Below are 13,083 nucleotides of genomic sequence, written 5' to 3' on the forward strand. Positions count from 1 at the left end.
GACGGAGAGACATAGTACAGAGAGGCGCGGGGGGAGATTTTGGAGGGGTGACAGTCTGTATCAGAGTAAACAATAACACAAAGCTCAGCTGAAATATACAACAATATTAGTGCAACCGCAGGGAGTCTGGCTCTGAAAGTAGTCTGCGAGTGAGGATTGGTGGGACATGGTGGAAGCTGCATATCCCGTGTGTGTGTGTGTGTGTGTGTGTGTGTGTGTGTGTGTGTGTGTGTGTGTGTGTGTGTGTGTGTGTGTGTGTGTGTGTGTGTGTGTGTGTGTGTGTGTGTGTGTGTGTGTGTGTGCGTGTGCGTGCGAGTGTGTGTGGCAGATGGGAAGAAAAGGGGAAAGCAAATGCACGGAAAAATTGAATGGGAGGAAAGTGACAAGAGACGGTGAAACAGAGGTGAAACAGACAAAAACAAAGATTTAAAATTGAAGAAAGCAAAACTGAACAGGAAGTGAGAAAAGGGGGCAGAACAATTGGACAAAATGGATAGAAATAAGAGGAAAGAGAGAGAGAGAGAGAAAGAAATCCCCTTCAGACTTTCTTCTTGATTCCCAGCCAACACATTTACAATCGAGGAAGTCTGCACTGCTCCCTCCCCTCCCATACTTTCACCTCCTCTCCTCTCTCATGCTGGGACCCCCCCCCCCCCCCCCTCCCTCCCTCCTGAGAAAGTGGGACTCCCTCTCCCATCCGTCCCTCCCTCCCTCCCTCACCCCCTCTCTCTCCCATCTGAAGATTTAACACGGAGCAGAGAGGGGCTGCCGGTCACAGTTGTGCCCTGGATTGTAGCTGAGGCAGAGCGAGAGCAGCCCTCCTGCAGCCTGATAGCCCACCACCATGGATGTCAAACTGCTGGCACTGACGGCTCTGCTGGCCGTGGCCACACAGGCTCCGACCTGCAATGGTGAGTCCAGGAGAGGGAACATAGGCTGAGCAGTATTGGAAGATTACTTTTCTTGGGAAGATTTTTTTTTCCATTAGATTTTTTTCCTCTTAAAAAAAGATGTGGAAATTGTTTTTGCTTCTCGTATCATTGGGATTATATCCTGTGGCTGTGCAGGAACTGTAAATAACAGCTATTTTCTGTTCTAGAAAACGTCTCAAATCCTAATGAAGATACTATTTGACTCCATGTTTTGAATTCTTTTTAATTATCAAAGCTTAACTTTTGACATTGCTGGTGGTCCTTTGTCAGGTTTAATTCCTCTACATTAATGGTTGACTTTTTTTTTCACTTGTTGCAGACACGTGAGAAATATTTTGGGCACATTCTGTTTTACTGCTGCAATTTCTGGCTGTAAATTCTGGCACTTCTATATCCTCCTTTATTTCTAAAAAAGAAAATTCAGACATGAAAAAACAGTGAACAGACAGTAGACTTGTATTTGATAATGATTGATCCACCATTATCTGTATTCAATGCCGTAGAGCTGAAATGTTAGAAAATTGTGAAATTAGTAGATTAGTCGAAAATTACTCGGCTACTATGAGATTGATTAGTTGATCGATTAAGCCAAAATAACTGATCACGACTTCTCATGAGGGAACTTTTGATGGTTTTCAGAGATCTCACTCTTTTGGGTTTTGGACAAAAGAAGCAACTTGAAGATATTAACTGCGAAATAATTAAATCAATTAAGAAAATAACCAGAGGATGTATTAGTAATGACAATAATCATCAGTGGCAGCTCCGGATTACTGGCAAAGAAGTTGAAATAAAAATTGTCACTTGTCTGTAATCTGCATGATTACTGCATCTTTTATGATGTTTTATTAAGAGAAATAGATATTTTTTTTTAATCAGTAAAAGAAGGTGAACGGTTTCCATTAATTGATGTATTGAGCTAAAATCCTTTGTGTTTCAGAGGTGAGATGTGGTTTTTGACCAGCGTTAATCTTCCTCATGTTACCCCTAAGGTATAGGGACAAGTCGCCTGGCCTGCATTGTGCTCAGCTTGTGGCTTCGACCCCTGATGGCACATTAAAGAGTCGGGTCTAAATGTGGGTATTTGTCTTTTCACTTTGCTTTCTTTTAATTAGTTTCTAATTAGGGATAAACAATGCGGCGGCGATGGCAGTGGATGCTCGCTTCTGGCCCTGGTGCTGCGTGCTGCATAATGATCCCTCGCTTTGCATGAGAAAAGCCCCTGAATGGGTGTGAGTCATTAGGCTGATATTACTGAGGATTTAGCCATTTGTGGCAGGACATTTGGTGTTGCATTATAAACATGCATATCAATGGGTCTGTTAGTTACACCTGACGCGCGTGATTTTGTTGATGTGTGTGTCTATCTGAGCAGGAAGGGGCCGTTGCAAAGAACAAGTTCTTGGAATTTTCCAAATATCTAGAAAATCAGCATCTGCTCAGCGATTCTTTATAATTTCTTGCCTCTCAGTGGAGTTTTGGTAAATCTGTTTTTGTTCCTTTCATACCCAGTCTATTAGGATTCAAGTTAAGGATTAGGCTGCTTTCTTTATTCAATTTAGGTTTTATTGCCGGCTCTTTCCTTTCATCCTTGCACTGACATTTTCACAACCTTCACTTTTTTTTCTTTAGAAACTCAGCTGTATTTTAAAAGGGCAAACAGTTACAAAAGTCTGTAATTGCCCGCATTTGAAGTTATCCGTGCATCTGCGGACCTCTGGGCCCCCGACAAGCCTCCATGGAGGCACTGGGGTGATTTGTAATCATTTTAAGAATGTACTCGAGGTGATTTCCACAGAGGCTGTTGATGCCGTCTGAGCCGCAGAGGGCTCTTTCATAAAAGAGGCGAATATTGCAAATTGAATGTCGAGGGCCCTTCTCCTTTAGAGAGGCCGCGCTAAATGCTCTGCGAGTGAAAAGCTAAAATTGTGTGTGTGTGTGTGTGGGTGAGAGTGGTCAGAAAGCGCTAATCTCTTTTTAATGAACATGTTGTTGAGACCTATAGCAGGTAAACCCATACGCTCCCATGCTTTCAATGACTTGTTACAGAAGATTGAACAAGTTTTTAATTTGTCCTTTGAGGGGAAGTGATGCATTTAATTGCAACTGAAACAGAGTGGAAGCTTCTGTGTTTTGATTGTGATCTAAATTTTAATATTAAATCCTTATATGGACCTTATCAATCCTTTCTTTGGTTTAGAACATTTAAATTCAGGCAGGTTCCCATTCCCCACAAAAGTCACTTTATCTCCCACTGCAAAATCATTCAACTAATTCACTGCTTGTGTCAACTTCTTATTCCCTTGTGACCTTATGGTATTCTTCCTTTCTGAATCTTATTTGCTGAGTTCCCATTTTCCTTGTGTGTCTGCAGCAAAGCCCATCAGTCTGGTGGAGCGGTGCTGGTGTCGTTCCACCCTCAACACGGTTCCTCAGCGCTCCATCAAAGAGCTCAAGTTCCTCCACACACCCAACTGCCCCTTCCAAGTCATGTAAGTCAATGAGCATAAAATTACTGCAGTGAGTAACTTGAGGAAAGACATTTCCTGAACGTCTGATGATCCCGTAAATGATTCTGTCAGTAGCTTGTTTTAGACATTGTTTAGACATTTCAACCGTCTAGTATCCTGCAGTCTTCTGGCATAGTCCAGACCATGTCCTCCTTCCATGCGCAGAAGGTTAAACGACCTCATCCAATTCCCTGACAAATGATCTTTAAGTCTCTGTATTTACTGGGTGCTGATGCACTGCTGTACAATAGCCGGCTGGTTGATTAAAGGAGAATTTGTGGCTGTTGTTGGGTCCATGCACAACGCTCATATGGGCGTGATGCTCCTTGAATATGTTGCACCTACAGAATAAGTGTCTGTGTTCTGTCTATCCGTCAGGAGCAGCAAGTGCAAATATTGTACTGTTCATGTGGAATAAACTGATCTCATTATATCTGATGGTTTTGGAATGCATTAGCGTGATCTGCCAAACCAAACATCTTTATTTAAGAGAAAAAGATCTCACACCAAAAATTGCTGATATACTGTACCAAATGATGGAAATAAAAAGAGCTTAAAGGATATCATAATGATAATTATAGAGACATGTTTGCTCCACAGTAACCGTCAATAGAAACATGATCTAAATCAAAATGAAAAATTTAAAATCTAAATGAAATTTAAAAAATATATATATATATCTGTTATTATCTAGATTAAAATGACATTCAAAGAGAATCAATATGTTTATTTTGTGAACTCTATATAATAATTATGGAAAAATAAATGTATGTGAATGTAGTGTGATATTGAAAGCGCTCATCTGTCACTGTGACAACATCAAAGACATAATGAGAAAATAGTGCAGGAGAATAGCATTAATCCAAATATATATGCACTATTCTGTTGATTTTTATTCAGACTATATGGTTCAGGCCTGATGTTTCCATTTCCTTATGTATTTACTCTTTCAGTCTTTTTTCCTTTCAATACTTTTATCTCTAACATTTCACTGTTATTTGGTTAATAAAATAAAAATCTAACGAAACGTACATTAGTTTGCACGTGTTGTGTGAAGTATGGCGTTAATATCCTTCTATTCCTTCCTGAATGAGAGGCCCGAGTGTAAAACAACATGATCCACTCAGAAAGAGGAAAGCGGCGACGGCCTGAGCTCAGAGGGGCCATTTCTGTTTTGCAAAGGAAGCAATAATTAAGGGTCAAAGTGATTACCTTTGTATTTCTGCTGACCCCCCCCCCCCGTGTCCCTTCTACACTTCTTTTCTTTTTTTTATTTCCCGTCTCAAACTGCCAACATTGAGTATAATGTCAGTGGTCTGGAACACATTAACTAAAACGCCTTGTTCATTTGTTCTCTGTTGAAAACGGGACAGCAGAAGTCCCATAGCCAAAAGGCCAAAAGTCTGTGGGGCTTCTGCCAGAAGGGGAGGAGGGCGGGTTGATGGCTGTTAGAATGGGTGACTGAATGGCGAAAGGTCAGTCAGGACATGTGGCGCTCCGGCCGGGCCACTTCCCTCCAGAAACCTGCCCGAGGAGTCAAGAAGTCATTGAGTCGCAGCGCGCCGCTCCTGTATCTCTATTCAGACAGATGAAAGAAAGCCAGTAACACTATAGCCTCTTTCCCCCAGACCCCCTTTGTCCCCCACCCCCTATGTCCCACCATGTGCCCTCATCCTACCCAGCACACACCCCTAACCCCCCTCCCCAGCCCGTCCCAGCATGCTGTTGGTATTAACTTGCTGTGAAGTAATTACTACCTGCTGCTTGTGGAACTCCGCTCCTCAAATTCCAGCCAAGTCAATTAGGGTTTAGGCTCTCGGTTGGTCATCCAGACAAGCAGACAGATAAACAGGATGAGGAGAGACACGTGAAAACAGCAGAGAGCTCCCGAGCGGATGAGCTGGTCATCCCCAATAAAGTGAAAGAGGAGGGTAAGAAGGGGACATCCCTTGAGGAAAAGCAAACAGATCCAGTTACTGAGCTGTTTGGCCTCCTGACACACATGTTGGTTGGAGGGATTTGAGCCTGATGCTCCGACTGATGCTCCTGAACCGCTCTTTTAAGTTTAGGCCATTTGCTCATTTGCACATGTGCGTGGATCTAAAAGGGGGCGAGGAATCGGGGAGGTGGCACATTAAAGCAGCGGTGGAGGAGAGGGCGGGGGTTACAAATTGAATCAGGTCGCAGTTCGGAGGCGGAGAGGAAAGTGTTTAATTTGCAGAGTTGTGTGATGGAGAGATGCAGGGCGGAGAAAGAGGAGCAGTGAGCCACTACACCTCGGAGTTGTTAACTCTGCTACACGACCTTTTGCCACCAAGGTGTGAGAACCACATGTTTGGGGGGAGCGAGACCCCACTGACAGCCCCCCCCCCCCCCCCCCCGTTTATCCCAGTGGATCTGAAGCTCACCCGGCAGTGTCTGATAACAGAACAAATCCTCTTCTAAATATTTGGCTCAACTTGTCATCAACGGGCCAGACATCGCTCGCAAGAACACACACTCTGTGTCACCGCGGAGCTGTTAATCATAAAGAGGGCTCGATCTGACGTCCATGCACTTTATTCGTGATATACTATACCACTCACTCACCAACAAAGCGTCATTGAGATTGAAATCTCAATCAGGCAGATGGATACCACAACAATAAACAGAAATGACATTATGAATGACATTTCTAAATAATCATAAAGATTTAATCCTTGCACAACAACTTGGTTGAGTTGGATGCATGAATTGATGTACTTTTTTTTCCATGAAATGCAGTTCTTACAATAGCAAGCAGGAAGTGCCGTTTTATTGTCCTAAAATAAATGTGGCAGGAAAGAAATTGACCTGCGAAAATGAATGAAGCGACGCGAGATGTTTCCCCCAATTCAGGCCGACATTACGCCAAATTGGGCCTTTGAAGACTTTTAAACCCCAAACCAGCCCGACCAAAAGCTTTCGCCAGATACAAAGTCCACATCACACTCTGTGTTAAGATGTTCTGTGCGCAGCGTAGGGACAGTTTTACGAGGCCTACAGGACGGCGTGATCTGCGACGTGAGCCCCCCTCCCAGCTGTCCCTGAGTGGAAACAGAGAGCTGTGATTTTTCACCACCTACCGGAGGGTGACAGCCTGTTATGTGCAGTAATCCTCCGCTTTTCAGCTCGAACGTGTGGCAGGACGTTCTGAGGTTTTTAGAGCTTAGCTGAGGTGTTGCTGAGCTCAACCCTCATAAGCCATATCAGATGTTATCAAGATGTATTGTGCTCATTTCCACTGCGTGGTCCTTTGATCGGTTCATGTCTTGACCTGCTCTAACAAAGGGTCCTGTCTTCTCTTTTTGGTTAAAAAAAATACATATACATTCAGCAGCACCTGTATGATTTTTTCCATTTCTTGACATTAAGGTGACAGTTTGTTAGAAATAGTAATCCTCTGGTTTTAACTGGGATGTGTCATAAGATGTTCAGAGATTAAAGATCAAGCTTTTGTTAAAGTGGGCTAACTTTAAAAAAAATCAATCAATGATATTATTGTGATTTATTAGCCACAGATCAAGTTAAAGATACATCAGTACACAGAATATTTGGAGCGTTATCTCTTAAACTTTACCATAATTATCCATCCAAACATATATTAAGCTCTTTATAGTCCTCTTGGATATCATAAATATTGCCTATGGTGCCTTTAAGTTGAAAAGACCATACCAGTGTTTGCATTCATAACATTTAGGCTTGATAACGGCAAATTGCTCATATTGTAAATTTCTCACCATCATTATCATAAAAGGCTACAGTGGGGGGGTTGTTAATTTTTCTGTCCTGCAAGAAGCCATAATTATCCATAGATTTCAGCTCTTAATACATCAGACACTTGAAACTTGCTTGAGCGAGGTAATCCGTGACAGTGAAGAATTTGTCGCCTTTATTTTAAATTAAAGTTTCTTTTTTTTTGGTATCCGAGTGTGGCATATTATGTTGGTGTGTTCAAGCTCACTCCAATATCTGTACAGCTGATCAGCAACAATTCAAACTCAAAAAACAACGTTCACAATATGCATCTCGCAACAACCATTTTGCCGTTTGCTAAAGAATCACTTTACAAGTTTAGACTGAAGAATGTTCCCAAATGACCAAAATATAATTTTGAAAAAAAATTCCCCTGATGAATTTCTTCTCTCCGGCAAGTTTTTACAAGTTGATTTATCAGGTACTGACTTGAATCAGTACCCTGAAATGAGGGAAATCAGCAGAGTCTTTGAAGTGGTCCTCAGAATGTAATTCATCTCATCACCAGCCTCTCTCCACGCTCATATATAAACCCAGTGAAGCTACCAAGGAACTAAAATGAGCCCCTTTAAGGGTCGATATAAATTAAAAGGCCTGTCACTTTTTTTCTGAGGTTATCTACACGTCCTGTTACAGTTGATTATAGAATCTCTACTGTACACCAGCAGATATTCAGCTACAAATGAAGCCCAGAGGTGACGATATTCACCTGTGCAGGACATTTATATCCTGTTTGGATTATAAGTTTGGATTATATTCAAATACATAGCATCCTATTTATCTCTGCTGCTCTGTTTCAGCAAATGTACATCTGGAAGTAAAAAGTGTAAGTCACACAAAATGAGAGAAAGTTGAGTCTGATTGCTGTTTCGTTTTTTTTCCTCCCACAGTGCCAAGCTGAAAAACAACAGGGAAGTGTGCATCAACCCAGAGACCAAGTGGCTGCAGCAGTACTTAAAGAACGCCATTAACAAGTAAGAAAAGCTCCCTCGCTCTCCCTGCTCAGACAAGAGCACCGCTGACAGGGACAGAAATGAAATACACGTCCCCCTCCGAGTTTGGAGCTCGCGGAGAAGAAATAACCCGCAGCCGAAAGTGGCCATTTCTCAGTTTCCTGCCGACGATTACTCTCTCAAACCTCTGACACGGTTGATGTAAGCAGCTGAGTTATTAACTGTGACACAATTAGCATCAAGTAAGAGTAGAGATAAATCTGCCACTGGTGTTTCTGCTTTTTCCTTTCTCATAAGCACAAGTGACCGGGACTTTAGCAAAGACTACAAACTACATGTTTTTCCTTTTTTTTTAAATGACAGCGTTTTTCACTTATTTTCACATCAGCGACAGAGTTGTCCTGGTCCCTGGTCAAAGACTATTAAACCCGCTACAGCTTATTCGCTTTTTAATGAACTCTGTAGTTAAAATGTGTGAAAATCCTCGTTAAAAAAAAGAAAGTCCCCCAATATGTCTGCTGGTGATTATCGCCAGGCTGCTATCTGCTCATTAAAACACCATAAACACCTGAAGTGCTAAATGTGAAAACAATCAATAAAGTCATTCCTGGGGAATTATGAGATAATGATTATTAGTGTTAGTGAAGGACCTACGCGAGTCAAATATTTGGAAAACAGTGTCGTTCGATTGAAGGCGCTGCAGGAGCAGAGTCGCCAGCTGCTTGTTGTGGTGGATGGTGAGGGAATAAGGGACCCGCTCACACCTGTGTGTGTGTGTGTGTGTGTGTGTGTGTGTGTGTGTGTGTGTGTGTGTGTGTGTGTGTGTGTGTGTGTGTGTGTGTGTCATTGTTAATATTGTGGTGGTGGCCAATATTAGTAAAAGTCAATATATGGGGAATGCAGAGAAGTGTAAAATTACTTGTGGTTCATTACTAAACTGCAGCGGGTCAGAGGTCGTCAGCTGGGTAGGTGGTCCCTCGATGTACACCGGGACGCATTTGCCTTCGCACAGCTAAAAGAATGTGGCCACATGCGTGTTCGGGTCTCAAGTGCATCCTCAATGCATTTGTGGGTGCGTTCACACCTGTTCTTAGAGCGGACCACTCCTGACAGATGCTAATTCCAGGTCTGAACAGGGCCTAAAAGTGCCGGAGCCCAGGGTTTACACCCAGAGTCTCGTCTGTGTGTCGAAGTTGGTGAAAGTTCCTGGTTTTGTACATAAACAAGTTGTGTCTTGGGATCGCTGCGATCTTCTCCTGTTTTGAACCAGACCGGGATCCTTCCACAACCTTAACCGAATGCTGTCTAGTGCTGTTATAGATATGATAAGATATATAAACAAATCACATAACAGGAAATTGTCCAAGTCAGACACGTCCACAACAGCGGCAAAATTTCCAGAACATTGGCACGAGGGGTGAATGTAAAACTTGATGTGAAAAACGAACTAACTTCCCATTAATCATGAGACTGGATTTGATTTAATAGCAGCATCCAGTCAATCTATTGGTACTAATTGCATAAATGTAGCCTCTTAATGACTCATCCTTCTGAATCTCTCACCAGGGTGAAGAAATCCAGAAGACGCAATAACAAGAAATACTAAAGCCAAGGGAAGACACGTGCGTCGTCGGGCCTGTGTCGAACCTGTATACCTCCCTGTCACTGCTACGGATGCATGTAAGCGCTGTATGTACCCGTCCACCTCTCTGGACCACTCACAGAACCAGCACTTCACCGCCAAACCGAGCCGTCCCGAGCACCACCACAGTCACCTCCGCTACCCAATGTTCGCACCAGGCGCAGCTACACCGTGGAATGACGGGATGCATGTTGATGTCAGATATACAGTATGTGTGTGTGTGTGTGTTGGTGTTTTTGAATGTGCTTCACGTGAACTAACTAAGACCGTGTCTGTACACCGTATTATGTCACTTCTCACAGCTATAAAGGAACAAACTGAGCTTCATGGTCCTGTCTAAATAGGGAGATGGATGAATCATTTGCCTATTCTTTAGGAATTCAGCAAAGTCATATTCACAGCAAAAACATTACCTCAACTTCAATGCTTTAGACTTATTTTCATTTAGAAAGATGCTGCATATTTCGGTCGGGGGTGTTACAGACAAATCAAAAAGCTTCTTCTGTTACGAAGTGAATGTGGCATTACTCCAAGACGGAGGGGTCATGGGACAGATTTTTCGAGTCTGGCCCGCGGGGTTAACACACCACAAGTGGTGACCAATCAGGGCAGGCCATGCTACCACAGGTCTCGCATTGTATTTGAGCTTTGCTGCATGAACAAAACATGTTCATGAAACAAGCACTGATCTCATGGTGCTGTATATATCCAGTATAAGCAGTCAGAGCCTTTGACATACTGTTACTGTATTTTTTACTGTTTATTTCATGCAAGACTTAAGGTGGGATGTTGTGACTTCAACGTCTTATGCGAACAAACACAATTATATTTTTCATCAGTCACAGATTAACGAAAGCGCTGTTGATGGAGTCGGAAGTGAAAAGTGAAATGGGGACTTGATGCTCTGCGAAGGCCATATTGTAACGATAAAGACAACACTTATCAATGCAGCTTTTTTTTATTGATTGAACATATCAGTAAACAAAAAACAAATATTTATTCAATTAAATATGCATGATGGAGAAACCTGGGAAACTCAAAAAGCATGACTTCCTAATTCATCGATATTTACGGGGTAAATGTGTGTCCTGACAACATTGAATGCCAGTATTTTCATACCAACACCTGTCCTTGGTAGGAAGGAAAAGCTAGTAAGTTATCACATGAAACAGAAAGCTGAATGATAAATGTCACAAAGGGAATGTTCACGATGGCAAAGTGAAAGTTTTTTATTAATCTTTCTTTTTATATATATATATATATATATATGAGCCACTTTATTATCAGATGTGTCTTTTATATGTAATGCTTTTATTTTTTATATTGTGTATAATTTCACTAAATGTTTTTTTAATGCAATGTAAAGTAGGCAGTTACTACTAAATGAAGGCTATTCCATGGAATGCAACAAAAAAAAAACACCCAGCTTCATTTTTAAGGTTTTATGCAATATGTCACATGTGTAATGGTTTGTTTGCGAGTATTTTAAACACAGTATGCAACACATTCAATCTCCGAAGGACCAAGACACTATTCTTTTTTTCTTATTAATGTGGATACAAAGATCAGCCAAACAGGATTATTACTGTCCTCCTGGTTTGTTGTCCTGAGAGGTCAAATGGTTTAAGTGAGTAACATCTGCCATGTCCAACACAAAGTGGTTGCAAACAAAGGCCACTGTCATTGTGTTACATGAGAAAACACTCCGCTCAGTCGTCCCCCTCGAACACTTGATTTGATTTTTGATTTCTTTATGTGGTGTTACTGAGGCTGACGTATGATGTGTCAATAAAATCACTGAGCCAAAGCAGAACAAAACCGTTTTGAGTTGAGATCCGAGCGACCAACATGTGCTTTTAATCTGGACACTCCCAGCATCCCAAGGGCTTTCGTTCACTTTCACTCAAGTGCTGCCATGCCGCAAAAAAATTAGAGCCCATTTTTCCCCCGTAAAATTGTGATGGAAGTCCTGATGGTTGTCGTAATTGTTACGGCCATTGTTTAGTTGTTCTTTGTTTTACGTGGCCTACATGCTAACTCTCATGTTACAGGTGATAATCTTATCGTTTTGCAGCTCGTAGTGCAATAATCCTGTAAGTGTAACTTATGTCCCATTAATACAGAGTTGCATTGATATAGAAAGAAAATTGTGTAGTTACTTCTGTAAAGTTCAGCCTTTCTAAGAAATGATGTGATTATAATCTTGATAACAGGAAAAGGTAACAACAGTAACAAGTGATGAACTAAATCAATGGGAAATGTGTCCGCCACACTGTGGGCAACGTTTGTTTCATTTATGTCCAATGAGACACATTTTGTAATAACAAGAAAAGTAGCTGCACTAAACAGACTCAAAGTACATTTCAATAGTACTGCGGTCCCATTTGACCCTCGCTGTGTTAGTGCCACTCATCAAACAATCACTGTAGACAACATTTATTGAGATTAAACTGTGTCAGCCAAACTTTTTTATCTGCAGTACGTTTAAATTACAGAAAATGTGTGTAGGAGTGTCACATTTTGGACCAAACAGTCACAACAGTTTTACTTGTCAAAACACATTCAAGTTCACATTTCGTGGACATCAGGGTGTCGATGATTGATTAGATCAAAGCGGATGCTTGTGTTCTGCTTTGGACCCCGAGACAATGTGAAATAACCTTCTTTCTTTTGAGGCAGCTTCTGACACATATTCTTCATAAACGTGAGATGTATTAGAGTATTACCCTGTGTATTTTCATTGTTATTACACCACGAGGCAGTATTTTAGCTTTGATACTTGAGCCCCTTTTTTTCAATAAAGTGATATGAATTGAAAATCGATTTGTCTTCAGAAAAAATGTTTTTTCACGTCTAAGAATCTTCCGTCATAGCAATTGTCCATTTTACTGGATATTAAAGCTGCAATAATGGATTTCTGAAACATTAGTTGTTTTTTTGACTGTCGCGACAGTACTTTTTCTAACCATACCACTGATATCATGTGTTCACAGACTGTATTCACACTGTCTCATTTCTTTCTTTAAATACAAATCACTTTACAAGCTCAAAATCCTTTTGACCATATTTGAGTCCACAGCTGGGTTGCTATGTGGAGGCCTGCAAACCCAACACTGAACTAGAAAACAGGTTAAAGATGCACAGCTGTTAAGTCGAGCGGCGCAAACTGCCATAAGGAGTTACTTACTCACTTTGATGGTAATACAAAGTGGCGGTGCCACAACTCCGGGGGCGGAATGAGCTGTACCACGACCATGCAGCCTCTGTTTCCG

General features: G+C 41.7%; 1 protein-coding gene across 1 annotated transcript; it reads left to right on the forward strand.

Moving 5' to 3' along the window:
• Nucleotides 1-752: 752 nt before the first annotated feature.
• Nucleotides 753-12,634, forward strand: cxcl12b (chemokine (C-X-C motif) ligand 12b (stromal cell-derived factor 1)). Its single transcript, XM_035637806.2, has 4 exons — nt 753-911; nt 3,307-3,424; nt 8,107-8,190; nt 9,736-12,634. Exons 1-4 carry the CDS (start codon nt 845-847, stop codon nt 9,773-9,775), a joined length of 309 nt encoding a protein of 102 aa, XP_035493699.1. The 5' UTR covers nt 753-844; the 3' UTR covers nt 9,776-12,634.
• Nucleotides 12,635-13,083: the final 449 nt, after the last annotated feature.

The sequence above is a fragment of the Scophthalmus maximus genome, chromosome 8 (assembly GCF_022379125.1).
Source record: "Scophthalmus maximus strain ysfricsl-2021 chromosome 8, ASM2237912v1, whole genome shotgun sequence".
NCBI classification, from domain to species: Eukaryota; Metazoa; Chordata; class Actinopteri; order Pleuronectiformes; family Scophthalmidae; genus Scophthalmus; species Scophthalmus maximus.

What these genes read in the sequence shown, in the direction of transcription:
- cxcl12b (XM_035637806.2), top strand. Translation starts at nt 845, where the DNA reads ATGGATGTCAAACTGCTGGCACTGACGGCTCTGCTGGCCGTGGCCACA. An exon ending in AACTGCCCCTTCCAAGTCAT is followed by an intron (nt 3,425 to 8,106) that starts GTAAGTCAATGA and finishes TTCCTCCCACAG; the next exon opens with TGCCAAGCTGAAAAACAACA. An exon ending in TTAAAGAACGCCATTAACAA is followed by an intron (nt 8,191 to 9,735) that starts GTAAGAAAAGCT and finishes ATCTCTCACCAG; the next exon opens with GGTGAAGAAATCCAGAAGAC.